The 27,472-nt window shown below is 59.4% G+C and overlaps 2 protein-coding genes across 10 annotated transcripts in view; one reads left to right on the forward strand and one right to left on the reverse strand.

Annotated features, from left to right (window-relative positions):
* The window catches only part of PC (pyruvate carboxylase), a 67,206-nt gene that overhangs the window by 36,573 nt on the left and 3,161 nt on the right, over positions 1 to 27,472 (forward strand). For 5 of the 6 annotated variants that reach the window (XM_059709964.1, XM_059709959.1, XM_059709962.1 and 2 more), the window contains 13 exons: positions 10,523 to 10,658; positions 10,773 to 10,957; positions 11,198 to 11,363; positions 11,475 to 11,620; positions 11,730 to 11,847; positions 12,033 to 12,184; positions 13,611 to 13,729; positions 16,063 to 16,225; positions 17,756 to 17,938; positions 25,557 to 25,701; positions 26,062 to 26,151; positions 26,236 to 26,457; positions 26,860 to 27,016. In XM_059709964.1, coding sequence (XP_059565947.1) covers positions 10,523 to 10,658; positions 10,773 to 10,957; positions 11,198 to 11,363; positions 11,475 to 11,620; positions 11,730 to 11,847; positions 12,033 to 12,184; positions 13,611 to 13,729; positions 16,063 to 16,225; positions 17,756 to 17,938; positions 25,557 to 25,701; positions 26,062 to 26,151; positions 26,236 to 26,457; positions 26,860 to 27,016 — 1,982 coding nt within the window. Of the gene's footprint in view, positions 1 to 5,812; positions 5,930 to 10,522; positions 10,659 to 10,772; positions 10,958 to 11,197; positions 11,364 to 11,474; positions 11,621 to 11,729; positions 11,848 to 12,032; positions 12,185 to 13,610; positions 13,730 to 16,062; positions 16,226 to 17,755; positions 17,939 to 25,556; positions 25,702 to 26,061; positions 26,152 to 26,235; positions 26,458 to 26,859; positions 27,017 to 27,472 lie in introns of those variants that run through there. The other variant, XM_059709963.1, reaches the window with a different exon arrangement.
* LRFN4 (leucine rich repeat and fibronectin type III domain containing 4) lies at positions 20,430 to 24,516 on the reverse strand. Of its 4 annotated transcripts, XM_059709970.1 has the most exons (4): positions 24,302 to 24,516; positions 23,651 to 24,164; positions 21,863 to 23,452; positions 20,430 to 21,265 (listed from the first exon to the last, which is right to left on the reverse strand). In XM_059709970.1, the coding sequence occupies exons 3-4, from the start codon at positions 23,209 to 23,211 to the stop codon at positions 20,704 to 20,706; spliced, it is 1,911 nt and encodes a 636-aa protein (XP_059565953.1). In that variant the 5' UTR covers positions 23,212 to 23,452; positions 23,651 to 24,164; positions 24,302 to 24,516; the 3' UTR covers positions 20,430 to 20,703. The 4 variants fall into 4 exon arrangements, with proteins under 4 accessions (XP_059565953.1, XP_059565955.1, XP_059565956.1 ...); XM_059709972.1 differs by having other exon boundaries at positions 21,863 to 23,221; positions 23,651 to 24,516; XM_059709973.1 differs by having other exon boundaries at positions 21,863 to 23,308; positions 23,651 to 24,516.

A 27,472-nucleotide genomic window follows, 5' to 3' on the forward strand; every position in this document is an offset into this window, starting at 1 on the left:
TCAGCTGGTGCTCCTTCCTCCCCAGGGAACCCTCAGCACTCTGACTTCTCCCAGTTGGGGAGAAACTATTCTAAAAGTGAGTCCTGCCAGTCAGAGCCTGCCCAGGGCTGCTGCCAGAGCTCCTGGCAGGTCACCCAGCTCCTCTCCCCTCCTGGGTGTGCACTTCAGGGCAAAGGCCAGTGGGTCCCGGCGCCTCTGATGGGTTCGGCTGAATTCCAGAACACCGCAGGGGAAGTTCTGCCCCACTCAGCACGCAGCGGAGTGCTCAGTCAGCCTCCCTCAGGAGGGGCCGCCTAACCATGAGGAGGAAGACTCTAGTGGTGAGGGGACAAGACGGGGTGTGACTGATCCAGCTGGAGGGAGAGGGAGCCCAGGAGTGGCCCCGGAAGCTGGATGGTTGGAGAGGAGCAGTTGGAGGTTGGCAGGCAAAGAAGGGAGGGTGTGATGGGGTGATTGATGTTGAATTACCCACAGGCGGTTCCTGGGAAGCAGGATGTTAGGTGTCTAAGGCCCAGTTTGGGACCGTGGCCTGAACAGAATATGAGTGCCTTCAAGCTTTGAGACTGTGGCCAAGCTGTTTATCCTGAGTTTCTGTTTACTTACTTACAAAGCGGTGACCATAACACCTGCCTTACAAAGTTTCCGATGATTAAATGAGATAATGTGACTTAAAGCAGTTACTGGCCCTCAGTAGAAAGCCCAGACAAACGCTGTCAGTGGTTTGAAAACTGCTCTGTGTGGCTATTAGGATCAAAACCAGCCATTGTGGGTGCCTAGAGTGCCATCTCTGGGAAGCCCCTGGCCCAGGCCTGCCCTCCTCAAATCCAGCATCCTCAGAACGGCCACGATGGTCCCTCTAACTGCAAAGCTTTTCTCCCTGCCTGGTTTCCTCGGTCCCATCCCTGACGTTCCGGGTACAGTCCTTGCATGCAGCTCCCTCCCTGAAGACTCGGTGTCTAGCCTCCGGCCTCGGTGGGCTTCACCAGGCGGTTCGCTCCTTTATCCCCAGGCCTGAGCCGCCTTCCTGCTGAGCCCACAGGCTCTCCCTGCGCTCATCTGCTGGTGCTGGCACGTGCTTGTGTTTGCTGCCACCCACCCGGCCTTCGCTGGTCTGGAGGGGACCCGATCACCCTTCTGTTTAGTTCCACCTGCTCTGAAAGCCACACTGTGGCCTGCATCAGGATGAGCAGATGAGAGAAGGGGAAATTTCTAGCACCCTGTGCTCCCCAGCCCCTGATTTCAGGGTCTCTGAGCTCTGGTCATTTGTGGGAAAACTAGGTCTGTTCATTCCCCAAGGCTGCCATAGCAGAGTCCCAAATGGGGTGGCTGGCAGCAATAGAGGTTTATTGACCGCAGTCTGAAGGCCAGAAATCCAAAATCAAGGTGCTGGCAGGGCACGGCCCCTCCGACAGCTCTTGGGGCAGGTCCTTCTTTATCTCTTCCCGTTCTGGCGTTTTCCAGCAGCCCTTGGCCTGGGCACACAGCCTCTTTCCCGCGTCTTCACACTGGCTCCCCTCTGTGCGCCTGTCTCTGCGTTCACATTTCCCCTTCTTTTAAGGACACCAAGCCTATTGGATGGGGGCCTACCCTAGCGACCTCATGTTCACTGGTCACCTCTATGAAGACTCTAACTGAGCTCAGGGTCTGAGATCCTGGGGGTGGGATTCCACATGTTTCCGGAGCACACAATTCAGTCATACACTGGCATCCACTTTCCTGTCCCCTTGGAACTGGTGTGAACTGGCTGACCCTCCAGCTGAGGCGGTGGGCTGTGAGGGGCCAAGGAGCTTTCTGGACCACCAGTATGTCTGCTGTGCTCTGGTGTCCGGCTTCTGCAGAGCATTGTCTAGCTGTGTTTAAAATGGAGGCTTCAGCGCCTGTCACCTCATTCAGTCCAGAAAGGCCTTCCTGGTTCCCCAGTTCAATCGTTTTGCAGTGCTTTTTGCTGATCTTGCCCTTTTGACCTTCTTTGTCAGCACTCTGGGCTCTAATCTATGTGTGAGGGATTCTTGTATGTCCCACTAGGTTGTGGGTGCTGTTCACAGGAAGGGTCATGACTTATTCATCTTTGTCTAAGAGTTCCATAGCACTGTGGACTCTCACTGCTCTGCAAATTCATTGTGTGACCTGGAGTCCACCCATCCTTTCATCCATCCCTCCATCCACTCATTTGTTTATTCGTTCATTCCCAGACATTTAATTCAGTGTCAGGTACTGTACAGAGTGCTAGGGAGACATTGAGGGGGTGGGGAGCAGTGGTAGAGAAATAGATGGAGGTGTGGTCCCCCAGGTCCTCACAGTGTCCCACTGAGACAGGTTATTGAGTGCTCCTTCCTGAGGACACAGACATGACCTTACGGAAAGCCCTCAGGCAGGAAGACAGTGGGCTGTGTCCAGGACAATGACAGAGGCCAATGGCTGTCCCAGGGAGGATATCTGAGCCAGCCATGGAGGTGGGAGTGTCCAGCCAGGCCTTCCTGCGTGAGCTGAAAGGATGTGGAGAAATTAAGGCAAGTGGCCTTCCCACTGTGGGTCAGGATCTGGGCAGGCATGTGCGGGTCCGCAGTAGCGCTCCTTTTGCACCAGGGGGCAGTGTTCGGCCTGAAAGTCTTCCTGCCCTGGAATGAGGCTGGGACTGGGCTGTCACTTTAATGCCAGCTGGCCCTCTCCTTGCCCCTGTACTTCCCTGTCATTCCCTGCAGGCCTTGATCATCCTCCACTCGCCTCCTTTCTTGGAGCCTCCTCCACTCCCCAGTCCACAAATCCCCCTGCCCCATGCAGTCCTAAGTGTCTCCGCTGTCACTGTGCCGCCCTGTCCTCTCTGCCTGCTGCCTGAGGTCCAGGGCTTCCAGGGGTGGCGTGGAGCCTCGCTGGCGCAGTTCTGAACCACTGTGGGCCTCTCAGGGCAGGAGCCGCTGGACTATGCTGTCCTAGGACCCCAGGCTATTTCTACTTCGTGCCTTTACCTGTCTTTGGTATCCTCGTTCTCTTTTCTTCCTTCCTCTGCCACCTTCATTGTTTCTGTGTTCCCCACCCAGAAATCTCAGCTTAGCCCGTCCTCCTTGGGCACTTTGATAGCCGTGGTTGCAGCCCTGAAAGTCAGGTGGTCTTTTCCGTTGGCTGCTGGATCTGGGGCCCTTGTGGGACATGGTTAGGATGGTGCAGAGGTGCCTGGAGGGAAGGGCCTCTAGAGCAGTGGTTCTCAACCCTCCTAACGCCGCGACCCTTTAATACAGTTCCTCATGTGGTGGTGACCCCCAACCATAAAATTATTTTCGTTGCTACTTCATAACTGTAAGTTTGCTACTGTTAGGAATCGTCATGTAAATATCTGATATGCAGGATGTATTTTCATTGTTACAAATTGAACATAATTAAAGCATAGTGATTAATCACAAAAACAATATGTAATTATATATGTGTTTTCCGATGGTCTTAGGCGACCCCTGTGAAAGGGTCGTTCAACCCCCAAAGGGGTCGCGACCCACAGGTTGAGAACCGCTGCTCTGGAGGGACAGGGAGAGCAGCCCCATCCATCAGGGGCTCACTTCTGCCACAGCATGGAGTCCTCTGCAAAGAAATCTTTCTTTCTGGTTCTGACCTGCTTTTGCTGGCAGCCGTGGAGGCGGCTGGGGCCGGGAACAGAGCCTGGTGCGGTGCTGGTGGTGCTGGGGGGAGTAGGGAGAGATGTATAGGAACCTCACTCATTAATCTGGAGCCTATTTCTGACCCATTCTCCCATGTGCGGAGGGACTTAGTCCACACTGTGAGCTTCCAAAACTGACCCTCTGCCCAGCCTCCCCTGCAGCAGGGCCCTGGCTTTCCCTTCCTCTGTGCCCCCTGCCCACAGCCGCCCACGAAGGCTGCAGGAGGTGCGAGGTGAAGAACAGGGAAGTTCAGGGTAGAAGCAGTACAAACCCTGGAAGGAATATTCCAGGGCCATTCGGGTGGATGCTCTACCTGATCCCAGCAAGGCTGCTCTGGCTGAGAGCATGTCCACCCTGAACACGGTGGCCATGCTATCTGGTCCACACTTGGACGACGATGGCCTGACTGGTTACAAGAGGCAGCCTGGGCGGTACGTTAGGTCTGAAGAAGTGGGATTTCTAGTGCCATTTTGATGATTTATTGGACAAACTAAAACTGCCCTAGCTTATCGGGGCCTCAGCTTGGGCCAAGGACAGAGTGCCTGCTGCTGGTGGCCCTGCTGAAATCCAGGCCAGCGACACAGTTTTTATCAGGAGTCGAGTTTTTGGTTTCCACTGTGCTTCTGATGAAAGCCACAGCTTATTCCTTTATTAGTGGTGACTCCGTGTGCCCTGATGTCTCAGAGCTTGTGCTCTGGAGGGAGGCATACAAATCGGGCTCAAATCTGGCCCTGCCGGGTGACCTTGGGTGTCACTTAATCCCATTGCGCCTGGTCCCTTTTCTGTAAAAGGGAGTGATACGGAGGTTGGAGAGTTACCTGACTTAGTGTTTGTAGTGTAGCCGGTGCTTGGTGGGAGTGTCGCCTGCCAGCACGGCCGGGCATGCAGGCGGAGCTTGTGAGTGTTGGATGTTGTAGGCGTCACGCGGCAGATCACTGGGACTGCACTGACGACATTGAGACCTTGCCCCTGACTCGCTCCAGGGGGCGATGCAGGCCCCTTCCTGATGGGCTGGGAGGGGAACACCCAGCTGATCCATCCAGTGTCTGGGGAGAAGATTGAAGCTGGAAGACAGGGAGACCCTGTCTGTGATTCATGCTGAGAGGCGGGGCAGGTGTCCTAGACACTCATGGCGTCAGTGCCTCATCCTGCTGGCAAGGCGTTGTTTACATGTCCCAAGTGAGAGTCAGAGCCCTCCATCCCATCCCTAATGCACAGTCCGAGGCCGAGGAAAGGGACCTGTCAGCTGGCCTTTGCGAAAATAGCAAACAGGCCTCTGGGGCTGCCTGGGGTGTTGGCTCTGTGTCAGAGAGGGAACGGGGTGGATCTTGGGGTGATGTGGTTGCTTTCCTCTCACTCATCTCCCCGTCCCTGAGGGCAGAGAAGCAGACTTTTGCTCGAGTGCATCACCATCACCCAGCGCGGAGCCAGTCAGCAGAGGCTCGCTGCGTCTGGCAGCCTCTCCGGCAGGGAATTCCCGCCACGGACAGGTGCTGCCCAGAGAGGCTCAGCCGATGCGGCAGAGCACGAGGGTTTTCCTAGGGGCCCGGTTTGGTGAACAAGGCCAGCAGGGTTTTTAAGAAGATTCTTAGCCACACTGTCTCACGTCCAGCCTGTAGGTTTTCTCCCAGCCAGAGTTGATTCTGGAAAGGCCTAAGCAAGCACCAGGCAGCCGGACTCTCTGGTTTCACGCTCGGGAGGGAAGTGGGGTGGGGTGAGGGGAGGGCTGGGTGCTGGATTAGCCATGCTCTGAGGAGGCTGGGGGTGCTCTGGGAGGAGGCAGTGTTTGTATTCATCTTTGTGTCTGGGGTCCCCAGCCTGGCGTGGCAGGGGGTGACTGTATGACTGAGCCGTGAACTGAGTTGCAGGGCTGTGTGGCTCTGAGCAGCAGTGTGACGACCTGTGCCCTCTTCAGCCACAGGAGCCCCTCGTGACCAGCCGCTCCAGACCCCACTCTGCCTGCTGGTGATGTCTCTGTGCCTTTAACGTCAGTGGCAGCAAGAAATCTACTGTCCCTCTCCTCCCTGGTGTCCTGCCTGGGACCACCTGCTGCCTGTGTGCCCCAACCCCCCTGCCTGTCCTTCTGGGCCCCAGAGCGGCAGGAGGCCGGAAGTTGCTCCACTGCAGGCCACCCCTTCCCCTGATTTCAGCCTTGGCTGCCGCCCAGGCCTCCAACGATCTGGTGCCGAGAACTTTGTATTCTGGGGCCAGTGACTTCAGGCTGAGCGACTGGCTGCCTGCAGGCTCCATTGGCAGAAGCTGCGCTGGGCTCCTGGTGCGGGGTGAGTGCTCTGGGAAGGGCACAGCCAGGTCTCCCGGTGCCTGAGTTGGGTGTGGGTCTCAGGTGAGCGCTGTCCATGAGTGCAGGCGCTGCGTGTGCTGGCCGCTGGTCCCAGGAGGCCCACTGAGTCCCCTGCTCTGGCAGGTGCTGGGTGGGCGGGGGGAGGGGTGAGAGCAGTGCTGCGGGCAGGGGTCTGAGGGTGGGGGCGTGTGGCTGTGTTGGGACAAGGATCCCGGTTGTCCCCTGCGCTCAGCTGGGAAGAAAGGCCCGTGGGAGGATGGTGAGAGCAGCTTGGGCTTATCGCTCCGTGGTTCCCAGGGCGACCAGCCAAGGTTGGGGGTGATGGCACCTGATTTTACAGATGAGATGAGGCCTCGGGTGCCCAACTGGGGAAGGCAGAGCCTGGGGCACACCCAGGCGGGCTGATTCCAGCCTCGGGCTGGGCTGTCCTCTGTCCCACTTTCCCCACTGCCTGACTTCAGCCCAGGGGCCTTGACCTTTCCCTTTCTCTGCACCCAACGCCTGATTGCTCGGGTCACAAGTCCAGCTGCCTTCTCCCTTGGCAGCAACACAGGGTATTTCCGTGGGTTGGTGCTGACCCAGCCAAGGCGAATAAATACTTTGCAGCGGTTCTCAACCTTCCTAACGCCGCGACCCTTTCATACGGCTCCTCATGTTGTGACCCAACCATAAACTTATTTTTGTTGCTACTTCTTAACTGTAATGTTGCTACTGTTATGAATCGTCATGTAAATATCTCATACGCAGGATGTATTTTCATTGTTCGAGACCCACAGGTTGAGAACCGCTGTAGGCTCTGGTGAGGCTTTGCAAAGGCTTCCGGGAGCTGCCGCTCTGACATCCAGACACGCCTTCTGGGCCTGCCTCTGGTAGGCTTCCCAGCGCTGAATTTGGTTGTGTCCAGCCCCGTTGCTAAGTTAATAAGCAAAAGTGGCCCCTGACCGTTCTCTTTGGACCGTGATGATTTCTCGTGAGGCGGACCTGTTCATGGTTTTGCGCCCCTTGTATTTCCTGTCCTGCTGCTGTGTGGTCCTGAAGGAGCCCTTTGCCTCTTCTTGTCTTTGCTGAGGTGGTGGTTTGGGCTCTTTCTTCTCTGCCCTGTCCCTACAGGCCCGCCTGCGGGCCAACGCGGAGCAGGCACTTGGTGCCCAGGATGAGGGTGAGATTTGCACCCCATACCTGCTCTCTGTTGTGTGTGCCATCGACTGCCAGGCCTGCCAGCCCCCAGCTGCTGGGCCAGAAAAGAATCTCCCTCCCGGTGGGCAGAGCTCAGGGTCAGGCCAGCTGCTAGTTGGCCTGTGAGGGGGAGATAACAGGGTAGCATCTGCGGTTCTCTGGGATTTAAGTGAGGGGTGAGGTCGATGTTTCCAGCCCTGAACACCTACTGTGCGCAGGCGCTGCTCCCACGCTTACCTCCTCCATCCGTGTCTTTTTCACTTCTTATTTTGAAATAATTTCGGACTTACAGAAAAGTTGCAAAAGCAGTACAAACAAATCTCTTCCACCCCTTACCCAAACCCCCGATACGAATATTTACCATATTTGTTTCATTATTCTATTTTCCCCTGAACCATTTGAGTGTAAGTTGCAGACATGATGCTCCTAAACCTCTAAACCAGGGGTCCTCAAACTTTTTAAACAGGGGGCCAGTTCACTGTCCCTCAGACCGTTGGAGGGCCGGACTATAGTTTAAAAATAAAACTATGAACAAATTCCTATGCACATAGCGGCAGCAAAAACACCCGGCGGGCCGGATAAATGTTTTCGGCGGGCCGCATGTGGCCCGCGGGCCGTAGTTTGAGGACCCCTGCTCTAAACACTGAAGTATTTTTTTTTCTAAGAATGAGGATATTCTCTCACATAACCACGGCACAGCAACTAGGAAATGAACATCGACACAGACCTTATTTAAAGTTTGTCAGGTGTCCAAGGTCCAATCCAGGATCACACATGTGTTTCTGTGTTGTCTCTTAGTCTCCTTGAACCTGGGAGTTCTTTAGTCTTTATCTCTCATGACCTTTGACGTTTATTTTGTGGAATGTCCCTTAGTCTGGGTTTGCCTCATGTTGTGTCCTTGTTCATTCAGACTGTGGCCTGCAGAAACGCCCTGCAGGTCCTCCTTGGCCTCCTCCCAGGAGGCACGAGATGTCCATTTCATGCTAGTGATGTTCACCTAGATCACTGGGCTACTGTGGTGTCCGCCAGCTCAGTCCACTGTGAAATGCATAAGTAAGCACAGTATCCCTCATTTCAGAAGGTGAGCGAGAGCCCAGCAAGCTGGCCTCCTGTCTGAGCAGCTGGGTGTGACCCGGGCCCGGCCTCCCCGTCCAGGGCTTGTCTGGCCTTGAGCAGTGGCCCTGCGCCGCCCTTGCCTCGCTCTGCCTCTCGGAGCTAACGGGTCTCCAGAGCACATGCCTCCTGGCTCTCCTTCCTCTGGGGCAGCCCTTCCATCTCTTTTGTTGGTTCACCTCCTCACCCAGACTCGGTGTTGAAGGACCAGGGTACCCCCTACCTCTCTAGTCTGTTCTCTCCTGGCCGATCTACTCCAGGTCCATGGCCTCAAACACCGTCCAGTTGCCAATCACATCCAGGTCTCTTGCCTGCTCTGACCTCTCCTGGGGCTCCATCCCACTCCCAGCGGGGCCTGGTTCTCTAGTCCTGCTGTTACAGGGAAGGGCATTCCTACCCTCCCAACATGGATTCTCCCTTTCCCTCCGCTTCCCCAGCTTTGCCCATTTTCCCTTGCTCCCACCCAGCTCAGAGGCACCGTGTCTCCCTCTCCTCTTTCAGCCCTCGCTGCTCTAATCCAGAGATCTTCCCAGAGTGCAGCAGGGTACGCCCCCTCCTCCCCCCCACGGTGCTCGGAGGAAAATGATGAGAGGCCGAGAGCCAGCTGAGACCTGTGGGCACCTTCAGCTTCACCTCACCCCTAGGCACCCCCCGGCCCTTGGCCCTGGATCTGGCGCACGTCCAGCTCATTGTTCCTTCGGGCTGGGCCATCACCGTTCCTTCTTCTGGGCTTTCCCCCAGACTGTGTGTGGCCTCCTGTTCCGTTTCTCCCGCTCAGATGCCCTCGTGTGTGCCCTCTTCAGAAAGGCTCGCTTTCCTATCCAGCCCCAGTGAGCTCCCGTAATCCCACCCCTCACCAGGTAATGCACAAAACATCACCTTCGAGGCTCCAATCCTGATCTGAAAGGACCTTATTTCTGCCCCCCCCCCCCTTCCCTGCTCCTTTCTCTGGTACCTGCTGGGAGAGCAGAGGCCTTCACTGTCCTGTCCCGCCCTGGGCCTGGGCCTGGGCCTGAGCCTGGCACCGAGCCGTCGCTCGGCCCCCGTCCTGTCTCCCTGGTCTGACGGCTCCCCTCTTCTGCTTTAGTTTTCATGTATTTTCTTCTTTCCTTTCTATTTGGTCTTTATTCCCCCTTCTCCATTCATTGGCCATGATCAGACACTGAGGTTTTTGCAATATCTATTTTGTTTATTAAATATATTTGTATGTTCCCTACTTAGAACAAATGGTGAGTCAAGCATTTTAAACTTTACTAAGAAATAAATCACATGGTTAGCTAGACACAGGCCGGCGGGAGGGCCAAGGCCTGAATGCAGGCTGGTGGACAGCGGGGTGACTTTGGATACATCTTTCTAAACTTGTCTGGGCCTTGGTTTTCTTCATTTGTAAAACCAGAGGGTGGCTGACCTCCCAAGATGTTCTCATTCTGGGGCATACATTGCCTTAGCTGGTTTCTTAAAACTCCTTTTTATTGTGGTAAAATATATATAACAGAATTTGCCATATTAATCATCTGTAAGTGTACAGTTCGATGGCATTAAGTTCGTTCTCACTGTTGTGCAACTATCACCACCATCCATCTCCAGAGCTTTGTCATCACCTCCAACATAAACTTTGTCCCCATGAAACCCTAACTCCCCACCTGCTCCCCAGCCCCTGTCACCAGCCCTCCACTGTCTCTGTATGAATTTGACACTGATGCTTCATACGAGTGGATCATGTGGATTTGTCCCTTTGTGACTGGCCCGGCTTACTTGTCCTCGCTGGCTTTCGTTGCTGATGTGATGTATTCAGAAGCCCTGGGGGAAGGCAGGTTTCTGTAGCAGTTTAAAGAAATCCGTGCTTTAACTGAGCAGAGGCTTTGCTTCCTGCGGGAGCACATTGTTACCCTCGCTGTCCAGCCAGATGGAGCCCTGCGGGAGGAACCACACAGCCAGGTTCTCAAATCTGGGCTGCTGCAGCCGCGAGAGCACTGAAAGGGACACTGCCCATACCCACGCGCGCACACATGCACGCCGCGGTCACGCGGGGCCTCTGGCTGGCCTTGAAGCTACTTTAAGAGCTTGGCATGTTGTAAACCCTACAGTGAGTTAGGGTGAGCTTGGGCTCCATTGGGTTTGAATTTGCTCCCCTCCCTATGGCCAGTCAGCCCTTCAGGGAATGAGGAGGGTGATGGTGCTGGCTTTCACCTGGGGCTGCAGTGGGCTGCGGTGGGACCTTCACTCCGCCTGGGGCCCTTCCACTCGGAGGCTGCTCTACTCTGGCTCTGACTTCCCTCCCCAGATGCTGAGGTTCAGAACCATGTGTGGGGGCCTGAAGCTCCTGGGCCTCCGCCGAACCTCCACCGCCCCCGCTGCCTCCCCGAATGTCCGGCGCCTGGAGTACAAGCCCATCAAGAAAGTCATGGTGGCCAACAGAGGTGAGCACCGTAGGGCAGGGAGAGGAACCTCCTCCACCCACTCCCCACCTCACGTGACATCTGCTTCTCTTAGGACCCAGGAATCTAACTTCTCCCCCGTGCCCCCACCCCCAGGTGAGATTGCCATCCGTGTGTTCCGGGCCTGCACGGAGCTGGGCATCCGCACTGTGGCTGTGTACTCGGAGCAGGACACGGGCCAGATGCACCGGCAGAAAGCAGATGAAGCCTACCTCATCGGCCGTGGCCTCGCCCCAGTGCAGGCCTATCTGCACATCCCAGACATCATCAAGGTGGCCAAGGTGAGCCAGGCCAGGGCAGGCCGGGGCCTCTTAAGGGCCAGGGCTGGGTCCTGTGCCGTCCCCATGCTGTGCCCCATCCCCACACCAGCCAGCAGTTAAGTGTCTGGATGGGTGGGTGGGTGGATGATGAATGGATTAATGAATGAATGGAGCAAGTGAGGTGGGAGGCACAAGAGCCACAGGGTTTGGTCGGAGACGCTGTGAAGGAATTTGAGGGGCACAGCACTCTTCTGCCCCCAGGAAAACAACGTGGATGCGATACACCCTGGCTATGGGTTCCTGTCGGAGCGTGCGGACTTTGCGCAAGCTTGCCAGGATGCCGGGGTCCGGTTCATTGGACCGAGCCCAGAGGTGGTCCGAAAGATGGGAGATAAGGTGGAGGCCCGGGCCATCGCCATCGCCGCAGGTGATGTGGCCAGCAAGCCGCGGGGCCCTGCAGCTCCTCGGGGAGGGGGCTGGCGGGTTTTGCAGGGATTCCAGTTTGTGACAAAGGCCCCACATGCCTGTTTCTCAACAGGTGTCCCCGTGGTCCCTGGCACTAACGCCCCTATCACTTCCCTGCACGAGGCCCAGGAGTTCTCCAACATCTACGGCTTCCCCATCATCTTCAAGGCCGCCTATGGGGGCGGGGGGCGTGGCATGAGGGTAGTGCACAGCTACGAGGTGAGCAGGAGCCAGGGCTGGGAGGCCGCCGCACAGCCTGCGGGCTCCGGGGGTGGGTCGGGGTCACGCAGAGGGGCCCAGTGTCTGCTCAGCCTCCACTCGCCCCCAGGATCTGGAGGAAAACTACACCCGGGCCTTCTCAGAGGCCCTGGCTGCCTTCGGGAACGGGGCGCTGTTTGTGGAGAAGTTCATCGAGAGGCCACGCCACATCGAGGTGCAGATCCTGGGTGAGTGGGGTGTTCCTGGGCCGCAGCGCAGCGGTGGCAGGAGCCAGCAGGCCTGGCAGGGGCCTGGGCCCAGGGCCTCGGGCGGCCGGTTCTCTCCTGGCTGCCCAGCACTGGAGCGGGCGCTGATGGGCCACCTCGATGTGTAAGGTTGTCAGGCCTGTCGGAGTGTTTGCCTCCCTCTGCAGGGGACCAGTACGGCAACATTCTGCACCTCTACGAGCGAGACTGCTCCATCCAGCGGCGGCACCAGAAGGTGGTGGAGATCGCCCCTGCGGCCCACCTGGACCCTCAGCTTCGGACCCGGCTCACCAGCGACTCAGTCAAACTTGCTAAGCAGGTGAAGTGTGGGGGCTCCTGGGACAGTTGCCCACAGAGAGACAGGAGCCTGTTCCTGCAGGCTCGCTCCTGGCTGGTGGCCACTGGGGTCTAGGTGGACAGTCTGCTGGGAGCAGGGAGGCCCGGGTGACAGCTCTGGGAGGGGAGGGGTTCTGCTGGAGGATAGAGGCCAATGAGGAGTCAGTGGGGTGTCAGAGGGCAGGCCCAGAGACCAAGCCTGGGGTCAGCAAGTAGGAGGAGGGAGAGAGGCCGTGGACCAGCCCTCAGCACCCTGTGCCCAGATCGAACTTCTGCGTGGCACCAGCGAACCCCTGGACTGCAGGAATGAGGTTCAGTGGATTCTGTCAGGATCAAGAAACATTACTGAGGCATTTCTTCCGCACTTACCCGTCCCCTACATCACATTTCTTGCAACCCTTTTCTCCTAAGGCCCTCTGCTAGTCTTGGCTCTGCTGGGTCATGGGCGGGGAATGGCTCCCCAGCAGTGGCCTGACCCGGGGCCTGGCTCGAGAGAGCACCTGCCATGGCCAGACCACCCGCAGCAGTCCTGCTCTCTGTTCTTCTGGGCCCTCCTGACCCCACCCCCTCTGGAGTCCAGGCATCCTGCCCCCAGATCTGCCTCCTCTTCCAGAGCCCTGGGCCAGAGCATCGTTTCAGATCTGCCCTCCCAGCCCCATGCGGGCCCTGGTCCTGCTCTCCTCCAGGGCCACGCTCCCTCAGGCCTCAGGCAGCTGGACCCAGAGCCGGACGGCAGGTGGTCTGTCACCTTCCCCAGACCGAAAGCAGTGAGGCTTTAGCCACAGTGAATGTGAGGCAGTGATTTAAGAGGAGAGGTTTTGGTTATTTTGCAAGAGGCATGTCTTTACCTTGATTTATTATTATTATTATTATTATTATTATTATTATTATTATTATTATTCTCATTCCTGAACAGATTTGAGGGAGCTTACTGAAGTCTAGTTTGTGGTCTTGGGAAGACAAGAGTGAAAGGAATCAGGGTTGAATTTTGAGTAGAGTCATCACTGGTGGATTTCCCTCAAATGGCATCTCTTTGGGCAGTGCCCGGAGGGGATGACCGAGCGAAGAATGAGGAGGGCCCAGGAGAGGCCAGGGTACCCATGGGTGGGGCCTGTGCCCGAGAGCAGAGGAGGCTGCAGGGGAGAGGGCAGAGGGCGCCACGCCTGGGGTAATGGGAGCTGTTGATGTCTCGCCCAGATAGTGTGAGTGCAGCCACCTGAGGGTGCTGGTGGCTCTCGGGGAGGCGTCCAGGCAGGAGCCCAGCCGGGGGCTTTGGGAGCTCCCCTCCCCAGCGGCAGGCTGGTGGGCTACCGTCTGGTGGGGCAGGGTGTGCTGCAGTCTGTCTTTTTATGGAACCAAATGGCAAGGGCTCTCATCACTACGCCTGCTTACTTACGTGGCCCCCACAGGTGGGCTACGAGAACGCGGGCACCGTGGAGTTCCTGGTGGACAAGCACGGCAAGCACTACTTCATCGAGGTCAATTCCCGCCTGCAGGTGGAGCACACGGTCACCGAGGAGATCACCGAGTGAGCAGGGGCTGGGCCAGGGCCCAGGGGCCAGGGCAGGGGTGTTCTCTGGGTTTCGTGTAAAATCCACTCCGGTGGCTCCTGGGAGCAGGTGGCAGGGAGCTCAGCTCACTCTGCATGGGGTAGGAAGCAGTTGGGAATCTAGTTACTTTTTACAAAAATTATAATAAAAGCATCACGGGGTTATTGTATTAGTACAAAGCAGCAAATACAAACGATCTAGAGCCCCACCTAGGACTGGATGCTGAGGGGGCTCCCAAGCTGTAAGACACAGCCACACGGGAGGGAAGTGTCGATCACCCTCATTGTTCAGACAAGTGGTTCTCAACCTTGGCTGCACATTAGAATCACCTGGGAATCTTTTCAAAATCCTGATTTCTGGGCCTCATCTTCCGGAAATTCTGTTTCTTTGTTATGGGGTGGGGCCACAACATTAGTAACAAAGAAACCGAATTTCTGGAGGATGAGGCCCAGAAATCAGGATTTTAAAGATTCCCAGGTGATTCTAATGTGCAGCCAAGGTTGGGAACCACTGGTTTAGAGGAAGCTGAGGCTCAGAGAGGTTAAGAGAGTTGCCCAAGGTCACACAGCTGAGACTGGAAACCCAGGCTCAAGTCTGTTAGAAATAATTGGTGTCTTTCCATCGTTATTTCCTTTACTATGTAAGTAGTTTGACACAATGGCAATGTTTTGTATAGAAGTTTTATTCTACTTTTTAAATTCAGTATTTTCGAAGACATTTCCCCAGACCATTGGACTTTCTGAATACTTGTAGTGGCTGCATACTATTCCAACACCTGTGTAAGTCGTAACTTATTTGCACAGTCCTCTGTTACTAGTGAGGTGTTTCCAGCTTTGTGGTTAAGGGTGTGTCAGTCAGCCTTTGTGCTGAAATCTCTGCCTACCTCTCTGAAGAGGTCTGAGGATTGACACCTTTAGTGGCATTACCTGAGCAAAGGTTAAGCAACATCCGGCCTAATTAGCTTTCTCGATTGCTTGTCCAATTTGTTTGCCCACAAGCATTGAGTATAGACATTTTAAAAACTTGTCCATTTTATAAACAACTAAAATAACCTTTCATTGTTTCAAGATACAGATTTTGAGCCATTTAAGTGTTAAGGCTGGCTTGGCGCCAGGCCATCTCACCATGGAACTTTCCTGACAGTTTCTTCTCCGAACCCTGCCCCCACCTGAGGTTGAGGAAGCTGTGTGAGGGGGGGAGAGGGGCGCCTGCCTTTGCCCAGGGGGTGCACAGAGACCCCCAGACTCCGTGCTCTCTGGAGAGAAAGACTGAATGGAGATGGACGCTCCAGGCTCAGACTCTGGCCCCACACAACTTCCCCATCGTGCTGCTGTAACATTGTCGACCGGGAGCCGGCCGCAGGCCTGCTCTGCCAGGAGGGAAATCTTCGCTTGCCTGGCAGCGGGGGTTTGTGTCAGACAGACACGGGCTGGTGCAGGTTCCTCCCAGCTCACTAGCTGCATGGAACTCGGGTGAGCTGCAGGCTCTCTCACCCTCGGCCTCCTCCTCTGATAACAATGATGGGGACGCTCAGAGCATTATTGTGGAGATAAAGCTGAAGAGCGCGCACCAGCCCCTCTGCATGCAGATGTGGGGATACATGTGACCATCATCACGCTGTGGGGTGATTGAGCCGGAAACACAACGCTGGGAGCATCTGCCAGGGTAGTTCCCAGGCTGTCCTCACCGCAGCCTCAGGGACAATGTAAACACCGAGGTTTTAAACTGTTCCACGTGGACTCCTTGCTGTGCTCAGCATAGCAGTCAGTGAGGCCGAGTCATCCCTGCGCTCGGAGAGCTCTGTGCTCTCAGATCAGGAGCGGAGGATGGCGTCCCGACCACAGCGCCCACCTGTGTGGACCCTCTTGCAGCTGTGGTCCCATCTCAAGGAGCCCGGCCTCCTCGACCCCGTTCTCTCACAGCTGCCCCCCAGCACACCCACACAGAGGACTCCACGAGCAGGGTGTCTGAGGCTTCAAATCCAGGCTTGACCAAGGGGGAGTTTGGGGGCAGCAGGAGCACCGAGAGACCCAGGGAGAAAGAGGGCAGTACACGGGGAGGGACAGTTTGCGGGGATGCAAGAACAGGTGGATGCAAAGAGTTCAGCTGCCCCTCCAGCTGCCTGTTCTCCTTATTCAGAATGTGCAGAGTCACCGGGCACAGGGCAGGGGTGCTGAGCAGGCAGGAGGAGCCACTGCTCAGGCTGGAGAAGCGTCTGCAGGAGCTGGGTGGGCTGCGTCTGTGCACGGACTGCCGCCTTGTCCATCCCTGCCTCATGTTCTCCTCTTGGTTCTGTGTCCTTTCCCTGCAGTGTGGACCTGGTCCACGCCCAGATCCACGTGACCGAGGGCCGGAGCCTGCCCGACCTGGGGCTACGGCAGGAGAATATCCGCATCAACGGCTGTGCCATTCAGTGCCGGGTCACCACCGAGGACCCCGCCCGCAGCTTCCAGCCAGACACCGGCCGCATCGAGGTAGCGTCCGCATTCTGACGTTCCAGCTGAGCGGCCGCGGGGCTCTGCCTGTGTAAGGACTCTCGGGCCAGACTGCTTCTGCGGGGCACGAAGTGAGGGAGGACCCTCTCTTGGGCTGAATCTGGCTGAGAGTACATGGCAGCCAGGCCCGGTCAGAGGAAGGGAGGCGCACCCTGGGCAGGGGCTGCCATGTACACAGGCTGGTAAGCCAGTGGGCAGATCATCAGAACAGGGAGCAGAGCGGCTGGTAGAGCCAAAGGTGGGGTCCCCAGAAAGGAGGCCCAGGTCCTGGATTCTAAGAGCCCAAAGACAGGAGGGTGCTGCTGGCCACTGTCCTGCCTTCAGAGGGGTGTGGCTGGCAAGACACCACTCGGGGTGCCGTGAAGGATTGGGGCCCTGAAGTCCCAGTGGAGGGGCCAGGCTGAGCAAGGGGACCTCAAGGATAAATGAGAGAGGTGGGGAAGTGGTGGACGGCAGGGAGGAGGCCGAGAGGCAGGCTCATGGTGGGAGGTTGAGGAGGGCCCAGGCAGGCACCCCACATCTGGACCTGCGCCTCCTCCAGGGATACTTCCTGCACCTTCTCTTTCTCCTCACATAGAAAGCCATCTCTCACCCCTCCCCTGCTGGCCCCCATTCCCTGGCTGAGGGCAGGAGCCCTCTGGCCTGCTCGGTGCCTGTCCCCTGTCCCCGCTCATGCTGACTACGAAGACCTCTGGATCCTGGTGCCAGCGCATGTCGCTGGCTCTGCTGCTGTATGGCACCCCATCTGGCCTGTGCAGCGCCCCCCCCCCCCCCGGCAGGGCAGGAGCTCAGACTCTGCTCTGGGTGCAGGGAGTGGGGTGGGGGGCAAGTCTGAGATACTGGGCTTCTGAAGGCAAGTGGCAGGGCAGGGCGCTGTCTGGATTCTGGAAGTTGCATAGAACTGGTAGGCTCAAGGCCAGAGCGCGGTCCAGACTGCTCTGCCCTCGGCCAGGAAAGGGCAGCCCTGCCCTGGACGCTGCCTTCCTCCACCTCCCCTTCCCAGGCCTGGCTCCTCCGAGCCTGGTTTACCACAGAATATTTTTAGCTCCCAGTTCCTGCTCACAGCTGAGTGTTCACCTTTAAATATTTTATTAAGTTCCTTTTTTATCAAACACAGGCCCCTGTCCCTTAGAAGTGGCAGCATGGTGCAGTGGGTGCAGCGGGGCTCCCTCCCACTCCTCGTCTTCCTGCATGTGCCTCACAGGGTGCCCCCACCCCGATCGTGGACTTCATGTGTGTGCTGCAGTTACTCCAGACACCCCAAACCTCTGTCCCCCACCCTGTGTCCCCTACCCATTAGGCTGTGTTTGGAGCCCCTGTCTGTGTCCCCAGGTCTGCCTCTGACCCTGTGCTCTTCCCCTGCTTCCCTCTGTGGGCACCGGCAGAAATGAAGCAGAACTTCACAAGCCAGAGCTGGGATCCCTCGTGCATCCTGTGCAGCTGGGGCTGAGGCTGCCTCCGACTCTGGCTTCTGACCCAGTTCCTGAGCCCACCCTTCCCTCCCCACAGGTGTTCCGGAGCGGAGAGGGCATGGGCATCCGCCTGGATAATGCTTCCGCCTTCCAGGGAGCTGTCATCTCCCCCCATTATGACTCCCTGCTGGTCAAGGTCATCGCCCACGCCAAAGACCACCTCACAGCCGCCACCAAGATGAGCAGAGCCCTGGCTGAGTTCCGAGTCCGAGGCGTGAAGGTGAGAGGCTGCAGGCCCTGTCTCCCTCCGCTCGCTCCCATCCGTCTCCGCCCCTCCTGTCCTGCATGTGGACGCTCCTGGCCGCGCTTGGTCACTGCTGCTGCCGGCCCCTCAGCGTCCCTGGGAGTCGGGAGTCGGCCCTGCTCTGTGGACCCCACACGTCTCGTGCCCGTCCGGGGTGAGATCACCTGGCGGTGTGTGAGTCCGCATTCTCCCTGGCCTCCCTTCGGGAAATCCTGATCCCACATGTTTGGGTAGGGACCTCGGAGCCTGTGTTTTGAGCGGCGTTGGGTGCCTCGGACAGCCGAGAAGGGAGGCTGCAGCCGGAGGAGTGAGCACAGGGCAGGAGGCGGCCGGGGGCTGCCCTGAGGCGGCTCACCCTGGGTGGCCAGGCAAGGGCCCGAAATGCCTGTTGGCCTGTTGGTCGGATCCGTTACCGAGTCTGTAGCTGGAGATGAAGTGACAGCCATGTGCTGTCCCGAGGCCAGACGCTGCCACCAGGACAAGGCTCTGCCCGAGCAGATCTCGCCTAGTCTCACTGTGAGGGGCGCCCAGACAGCTCCACTCACCCTCTTCTGGGGGCTCCAAGATGGTCACTCATAGCAGAGGGCGCCCGCCCTGCCTGCTGCGCACGAGGGGAGCAGGGGTCCTGGGTGCTGGCTGGGCCCTCAGCTTCGCGTCCCCTCAGCTGCTCCCAGCCTCCCTGTGGTCCAGGTGGGTCGGCGCGTGTGGGCGGTGCTGTCCTCGCAGCGCCCTGCGTCACTTCTCACCTTTGGGGAAAAGCACGCAGGAGGGAAGGGGGCGGCGAGTCTGTGCCTGGCGTCTCGTCTGTGCCTGGCGTCTCCTCAGCTGACAGCAAACAGGTTCCCCAGGTGCTGGGGAGGGGCTCTGTGCTTTTCCGTGAGGTGCCTCAGGGTTCGGGGTCAAAGGGCCGTTTCATGACATCGTGTGCCCACTTTCTCACCGAGGGCATGTCCTGGGGCTGCCTCCGGTTCCAGGTGGCCAGTGCACCCCGTGACCCCAGTGGGTGACCCAGCTACCCCATCCCTCACCTGCCTGGGCTGTAGGACCGCCTGTACCTGAGAGCCCTGGAGGTGAAGCGGGAAGACCAGGGCCGTGAGAGCCACAAGAAGGCGGGAGGCCAGTGCAGGACACGGGTTTCTGGTTCCTGGGGGCACCAGTGTCTTCAGATGTGCACCAAGACCTGGCCACTGGCTCCTGTCACACCTCGAGCCTCCGCCAACCCTGCACTCGCGGCCCTGCCTCCGCTGCTCTGCGCCGCCCGTCTCTGTCCAGGCCTCGCGGGGCTCACGCTCCCTTCTCTTCTCTGCTGAGAACCTTGTTTCGTTTACTTAAACCAGGGTCGCTCTCGGGATACATCCAGGTATGTGTCTGGGCTGGGAGGGCAGGCACGTGTGTGTCACCACTGCGCAACCCACAACTGTGTGAGCTTGGCCTGCACACGTGTGTGTACACACCTTATTATGCCAACTCTTACCAGGCTGCTCATCAGAAACACCATGGGTCTCACACAGAAACGGGCACATACCCCCAGGCGCCAGTGCAGGTCCTGGGTGCCAGCGCCCGCCTTTTGTGGTGGAGCCCGGGCACCTGCCCCTTCTTGAAGCATCTGGGTACGCCTGGCGCGGGGTGCAGCAGCACAGGTGCCTGCGAGTATGTGTGTTGGGAGCACTGTTCCTCCCAGCTGACGCCCAGGAGCAGTGACTGTTCGGATGGCTGGCAGGGCTGTGCCTGGGGCCAGAGGAAGCAAAACAAGGCAGCCTCCGGTGCCTCCGGTGGACTGTGGCTCCTCAGCATGGGGGCTAGCGCAGGGCGTGGCCCGGCAGGTAGGGGGCACCCGTGTCCCCGAGGGAGGTTTGACTCAGTCCCTCCAGCCCAGCCCAAAACCTGGGGTGTCAATGGAGCAACTGGGGGCCGGCTCAGGGCCTGTAGCACTGGCAGGAACCTTCCAGAGGGTTGTGGGCAGTGAGATTCCAAACCCGTCCCCGTCCCTTTAGGATGACGTGCTACAAATCCCTGGGAGATGGTGAATAAGATTGTCACAGGCGCAGGGACTTTCTTACTGAGCTGTGTAAGCAATGATGCGAGCCCAAGTCCCTGTGCCCTAAAGGGCTGTGCCATCTCCCACCTGCTCCTGTGGCCACTCTGTGCCCTGTAACACCCCTGCCACCATGAGGACGTCACATCCTGTCCACAGTCTGCCAGGAAGGGTGTGCTCTGTGCTTACAGCTGCAGGCACAGCAGAGGGCTCAGGCGTCCAGTCCGCAGGGCGCCAGGGGCCGGACCTGGGCTCACCCGTTAGAGCCGCCAGCCTGGAACACTTGGCCCTCAGGGGGAAGAGGAGGCTGAGGGCACCCAGATCCACGTAGGCCACCTCCATGGGACTGGCAGTCCCAGCCCTGTCCTGTCTGTGCCTCCACTGGCCCACATGTCCCTCTCCCTCCGGCAGGATGACACTAGAGACTAGCACTGAGGTGTCCCCAACAATTTTATTATAAAGAAAAACAAGACTCCCACTTGGTGGCTGCAGCCCCTGCCTCGGTGGCTGTGAGCACCTGTCAGAGGGGCTGACCCCTTATGCCTGTCAGTGGGCCAGAACCAGGGAAAGGGCCCCCTGTCCTGCCAAGCACAAGGGGGCCTGAGGTACCGAGGGTAAGAGGGAGGGACTCCCAGGCAGTGCTGACCCACCCAGGCCAGGTGGCTGCCTGCCCCCCACCCTCCACCCCGGGCTGACTCCCTTCCCATCATACCACGCTCTCTTCCAGCCGTTCTGCACTGCCCCCCACCCCCTGGCACCCGGCCCCAAACAGTCCCCCGTGCACAGAGTGGCTCCGTCGGGCCCAGGCCCCACCCAGGCGCCTGGCATAACCATAGCACCCGCCCGTGTCTCCCAGGTCCAGGGAGCAGCTGCGCTGGGGGCGCGGTGGGGGGCTCCGTGGCGGGTGGGTCTTCGGTGTGGGGCTGGGGCCTCCGTTGGTCTGGGATTGGACGTGGCTGAGCTTCAGGGGGAGGCGGCCATTCCCAGCCCCCCGGCCCCGAACCAGCAAGGCCACAGTGAAGACCAGTAAGGCAGCCACAAGGACACCCCCCACGGCCACAGTCAGGGTCCCGCCCAGCATGTGGGCCTGTGGGGCGTGGCACAGGGGCATGGCCGGCAGCGTTGAGAAGTGGGCACAGCCCAGCAGCTTGGTGGACGTGAGGTCAGAAGGCCCAGCGGCAGGTGACAGGGCCAGCAGGCAGAGGTCATAGTCGGCACCAGGGACCAGGTGCTTCAGCAGGAAGTGGTGGCTGGAGGCGGGGATGATCCTGCAGGCAAGGTCTGGAGGTCAGAGCCGGGCCTCGGGGTCCAGGCCCCAGCCCCACCCACATGGCTTGAAGCCCCCGTCACAGCCCTTCCCCACCACCCTGGGTCCCAGGTCCCAGCTCTGAACACCCTCTTCTCCTGGGACCACAAAGGCCTCGTGGGTTCACTCAAGAAGATGGAGAAACCAAGACAGGCATGCAGGGATATGCGTGTGTGTGTGTGCACTAGAGGCAGTGCAGGAGGACAGATAGGTATGTGCCCTGACACACAGGCCCAGCACAGGCGAAGGACAGGCGAAGAATCACATCACCAGAGATAAGTCATGTGTGTGGGGCTGGCCGCGTGCTTAATCACACACCAGCCTGGAGGCCGCCTGTGGCTCAGACACATGGGAGAGACCTGAGGGGCACTGCCCACCTCCCCCCAGCATTTCCCACCTCTTCTTCCTGGTACCTGACCCGCCCCTCCCCCTAGCTCAAGATCCCCAGGCAGCTCAGAAGCTGAGGAGGGGTGTGTGGAAGCCCCAAGGACAGAGAAGGAGCCAAGAATGGCCCAGCCCTGGACGGGTAGGGCCGAGGCGCTGCAAGGTGCATCCTCACCGGTAGATAAGGGTCTCATCCTCGCTGCTGTTGTACTGGATTTGGAACATCCACACGGGGTCTGCTGGCCGCCCAGGCCCCCAGCTCACCAGCCCTGAGGTGGCCGTCACCTCTGTCACCTGCACAGCTGGCTCAGTCTCTAGTGTCCCCTCGCCCTCAGCAGCAGTGCGGGCTGAGGCAGCAATGTCCGAGGGCCCGGGGCGGCCCCCCTCCGCACTGCCATTCCCACCGTGAGGCAAGGCCAGCACCCGCAGTTCTACATGGGCTGTGGATTCACCAGCAGGGTTGGTAGCAATGCAGGTGTAGTCCCCTGCGTCCCCAGAGCCCGTCACCCCAATCTCCAGGGTCCCATTGGGGAAAGCCCAGGTTCGGGAGGAGTTGCCGACCAGCCGGTCATCAGGGCCAACCCAGTGCATGGTGGGCGCAGGGTCCCCGAGGGCCCGGCACCGCAGTGTGGCCCGCTGACCCTCCAGCACCCAGAGGCGCTGTGTGTGGCGGGCGATGAGGGGCGGCTCACAGGAGAACTCGCCTTCGGGCACTGCCCAGAAGTAGCGGCCAGCCAGGCCTGGCGGGGAGGCGCAAGTCTCCAGGTCGTCGGGCCGGGCCAGCCGCCGCAGCCACAGCAGCTCACAGTTGCAGTGCAGGGGGTTCCCACTGAAGCTCAGCACCAGGGGGGCAGGCGAGGCCTCGGAGTCGCGCCCCCGGGAGAAGAGTGGGTCAGGTGCCAATGTGGCCAGGCGGTTGGAGGTGAGGTCAAGGCGGGAGAGCTGGCTAAGTTGGGCAAAGGCGCCCGGAGGCAGCACGTCAATGACGTTGTGGTCCAGGTTGAGGGTGTGCAGGGCAGGCATGGCACCGATGCCAGCCCAGGGCACCTGCCGCAGGTTGTTGTAGGACAAGTCCAAGTCCTCCAGGCTGTCCAGGAAGTCGTCGAAGGCCCCTGGGGCTATGCGGCCCAGCTGATTGCCACTCAGGATGAGGTGCTGCAGGTTGACGGGGCCCCGCAGGCTGCCAGTGCCCAGCTCCACCAGCCTGTTGCCATCCAAGTGCAGGGAGCGCAAGCTCTCCAGGTCCCCAAAGGCGCGGGCCCCGATGCGGGTGATGGCATTGCGGGACAGCGTCAGGTCCACCAGCCCGGTCATGTTGCGGAAGTCTGGTGGCCCCAAAGCCTGGATGAAGTTATCAGCCAGCCGCAGCTCCACTGTCCGCCGGTCCACATTGGGCGGCACGAACAGCAGGCCTCGGTGGGCACAGAGGGTGCTGAGCGACTCGGACAGGTTCTGGCAGACGCAGGGCAGTGGGCAGGCGGCCGCTCCACTGGCCAGCAGCAGCAGCAGGAGCGGTGGGGCCATGGTGAGTGCCCTGTGGGGAAGGGCCAAGGCCCAGGCACAGGTGGGGCTGGTACAGGTGCCCAGGCCCAGTCCCAGGAGCCAGCTTCCAGAGCCTGGCCTGGGGGCGGGGAGAGTCAGCCAAAGGCCCAAGGGGCCCCTCGGGGAGGAGGGAAGGCTGGGGCCTGCAGGGCCAGCCTCCTAGAGTACAGGTCACATCTCCCAGGCAGTTGCGGGGAGTACAGGCTCTGGGACACGGTGAGGCCTGAGGCAGGAAGCAGAGGTGGGCATGAGAACAGGGAGGATCCCTGAACTTCCTTTCCCTGGCGTCCCTGGAATCGTCAGCACCCCCACCATCCCGCCATGTCCTCCCCTACCAGGGAAGCCACCCCCAAAATCCCTCCCAGGTGCACTTCCCTCCCAAGCCAGCCCCCACGCTGTGCCCGGAGGAGGGGGTGCTCACCTGGTATCTGTAGTTCAGGGGGCACGGGCCGGCATCCCCGCAGGTCTGGCCGGCCTCGAACTCCAGGCAGCTCTCCCGCGGGGGTAAGGCCTGGGGCTGACCAGCCGTCCACCGCTCGCCCTCCGGCCCATGGCGCTTGGGCCCGGCCGGCTCAATCGGTTCCCGGTACCTTTTCCCCGGCTATGCTCGTGGTGGTGGCGACCAGCAGGCGAGTGCGCGCTGGCGAGTGCGCGCGCCGCGGACATGCACATGGAAGGCGGACAGGGAGGGGTGCGCAGGGATCCACCCTGGGCTGGCTCCCGAGGTCACGGGGACACGCGCCCACGGGTGGCCCCAGGTCACAGCCGAGGCCCAGGCCAGCTCCGGCCTTCCGCACAGCTCTCTAGTCCTGCCGCAGCGCACTCACCCTGGCACAGGCACGCGCGCCCCCGGACACCCTGGCGCCCCGGCATCCTGCACCGCACGGGCGCCCGCTGCCGCTGCCGCTGCTGCTGCTGCTGCGCACACCGTCACTCTGCAGCCAGACAAAGCGCCAGCTCGTGGGCCCCTTCACCATCTCCCAGAGACAGCGCCGGGAGCCTTTGTTAATGTCGCTGGGCACCCTCCCCAACACACCCACACATGCCGACACATCCACGTCCCCGCACCCACAGGCAGGGCCGGGCGCAAACCCGCGCTGTTACTGGGACCCTCGCATTCACAGATACACGCTGAAGGTCATAGCCGTTCTGCATCACCAAGTCACGTGGAGGGTCCCCAACGCACGGGGCCCTGGAGCGGGGGTTGGGGCGACGCCCCCGCCAGGGCTGCTTCGGGGTGGGGCCGAGGGCTTGGTCTCCCAGCTGGCGCCGCACCCCGTTGCCTGCCCTTCCCTCCCTCCCTCTTCCCAGGCTCCCCGCCTGCCCAGCAAGCTAGGGAGCCAACCGGTCTCCGCCTCTGGTCCGATTGGTCGGCGTGGCTAGGTTTCCCAGCAGGCAGGCGGAGGCACGCTGTTTGAAGCTGTGCGTCAATGGTCCTTGCTGGGCCCTCAGCCCCTCCCTCCCCTTTTGGCCCCTGCCGGACCGTTTCCCTAGGTCCTAGGCCCTAGCAGAACGACCTCGGTCCCCTAGGAATCACGTCTGGAGGGAAGGGAAGGGGCAGGGGGACCCAGGTTGCCTGAGGACTAGGAGATACAGGGATGGGGTATTTCCTGGTGGGTGAACCACTACAGAGGACCAGGGTGCTGGACCTGATTCGACCCCTCCATCCTCCTGCCCAAGCTTGGCTATCAAGGGCTAGGAGCTGGGGTCTCCCCACCCCCAAACAGGACCCCCTTTCTAGGCTAAGCCAAGTTAGTCCCAGGGAGCGTGAACTGTCTAGGGCTCAGTGACAGCCCTGAAGACTCCATCCTGCAGGAGCGAAAGGAGCCCCCAGTGGCGACTAGGGAGGAGGGCAAGATGTCTTGGGAGCCCAGGAGAGAACGTCCAAGTAGAGCTGTTAGCAAGAGCAGGATGGGAAAGCGCCCACTGGGTTTACCCACAAAGAGGGACCTTAATGAGAACATCACTGGGAGGGGTGTCTGTCGAAGGGAGGAACCTTTCCAGAAGCCCGACTGGGAGGGCAGGAGGGTGGCTGCTTCATGCCCCCCCCCCCCCCCGCTGTGGGAGGTGCTTGTCTTCCTGAGGAGGAGGAGGTGGGAGTCCGCACTTGCTCTGGGGGTGAGCAAGGAGGGAGGAGTGGGCTCAGCCCCCTGCAGCTTAGGGGACCCTGCCAGACGGTGGGTGGGGGTGAGGAGATGGGGAAATGCCACTCCACAGGGCGCATGGTATCCTAGGGAACTAGGGGCCATCCTTGGTGGCCCCTTCAGCTAGCTTCTTTCCCCGCCATGACAAATGGTGACGCCCTCCCACCCACCTCTGTTCTGCAGACCAACATCCCCTTCCTGCAGAACGTGCTCAACAACCAGCAGTTCCTCGGAGGCACCGTGGACACCCAGTTCATTGACGAGAACCCGGAGCTATTCCAGCTGCGGCCCGCACAGAACCGGGCCCAGAAGCTGCTGTACTACCTCGGTCCGGCCCCAAGACTGCCCTGCTCTCCTCTCCTCTCTGATGCCTTGCTCCTGGCCTCCTGCCCAGAGCTTCCTAGCACCCCTGCCCTCAGCCTGGTCCTTCTCCTTTCCTTTGCCTTCCTACCCAACCTCCTTGCTCATGAACTTATAGACACCCCCCCCCCTTTTCTATCTGCATGGTCCTCAATCCGTCCTCACTGCCTGGACCCAGGAGGGCCTGGCTTTGGAGAGGACAAGGACCAGCTGGAGGGCTGGGGATCCTGGAGGAATCCCTCCATCCCCAATCCCACCTACTTTCACTCCTACCCTCAACTCAGACTCTGCCCAACCTGCCCTGAACCACTGCCCACTCTCTCTACAGGACATGTCATGGTGAATGGCCCGACCACCCCAATCCCCGTTAAGGCCGACCCCAGCTCCACGGACCCCATTGTCCCTGTGGTGCCCATAGGTAAGTGAGATCAATTTTGCCAACTCATGGGGAGACAAGAGGATGCCACCTGCAGGATGGGTACTAATGCCTGGTCTGCCCTAGGCCCGCCCCCGGCTGGTTTCAGAGATATCCTGCTGCGAGAGGGGCCTGAGGGCTTTGCTCGAGCCGTGCGGAACCACCAGGGGTTGCTGCTGATGGACACAACCTTCAGGGATGCCCACCAGTCACTGCTGGCCACTCGTGTGCGAACCCACGACCTCAAAAAGATTTCCCCCTATGTTGCCCACAACTTCAGCAAGCTCTTCAGCATAGAGAACTGGGGAGGTAGGCTGGCATATGGTACGGAACCTGACAGGAATTGGGCACCCACAGTGTAGCCAGGCCATTGGAGCCTCTCAAGAGAAGCTAGCGACAGTAACATTGAGAGAACCAGTGAGAACTGAACAAGGCACAGCGTATGTTTGTTCAGCAGTGACTGGTGCCCAAGGCCTGAGGTCAGAGCTGTGGGGAAATGTTGATTATAGCAGAGATTTGGGTAGAGACTGCCGAAGGAAGGACACAGCCTGAACTTCTCTGAGATCACTGAAGGGAAAAGTGTGAGGGTCTTGGTGGGAGCAGGAGGGACTCTGAAGGAGGGGCTGGCATTGGGGCCAGAGCATCAGAGCTGCAAGGCGTGGTGGGGTCCCCAGGACATGGGCTGACCTGGGGCTCTCGGTCCCCGTGCAGGAGCCACGTTTGATGTTGCAATGCGCTTCCTGTACGAGTGCCCTTGGCGGCGTCTGCAGGAGCTCCGGGAGCTCATCCCCAACATCCCGTTCCAGATGCTGCTGCGGGGGGCCAATGCCGTGGGCTACACCAACTATCCTGACAATGTGGTCTTCAAGTGAGCCTGGGGTGGGTGGGTAGACACTGCATGACGTGGCCCAGCACGTGCCAGGCCACACTGCAACGGCCTGCACTCCCCACAGCAGACTCCCAACCAAGACTCCCAGTAGCTGCACCCAGTAAGGCCTGCTGTTTGGAAATGTTGTGAAATGTAGAATTATAGTTGGAGACCTGGACGGGCTTCTAGGTCATGGCACAGTGGAGACCCCAAGCCGGCAGGGGACTTGTCCCAGGCCGTGTGGTGTCGAGCTGGGCTGTTCAGTGCTTTCTCCCTTAGCCTGCCACTCCTTTGCAGAGAATCCCCAGCTAATCCTTTGACCTGGGCACTAGTGTAGGGCACCTTTGCTTGGTGCCAGATGCCTCTGGGACAACGCTGCCCAGACCAGGCTTCCCTGGAGGCCTTATCCAGTGTGGTGCCCACTCCTGCTCTGTGGGGGCCAGGCCCTCTGCCAGG

The sequence above is a fragment of the Myotis daubentonii genome, chromosome 9 (genome assembly GCF_963259705.1).
Source record: "Myotis daubentonii chromosome 9, mMyoDau2.1, whole genome shotgun sequence".
Lineage (NCBI taxonomy): Eukaryota > Metazoa > Chordata > Mammalia > Chiroptera > Vespertilionidae > Myotis > Myotis daubentonii.

Excerpts from the sequence above, each read along its gene's own strand:
- LRFN4 (XM_059709970.1), bottom strand. The coding sequence starts at position 23,211 with ATGGCCCCACCGCTCCTGCTGCTGCTGCTGGCCAGTGGAGCGGCCGCC. Across the intron at positions 21,266-21,862 it reads GATGAGACCCTTATCTACCG|GATCATCCCCGCCTCCAGCC; the intron begins GTGAGGATGCAC and ends CCTTGCCTGCAG.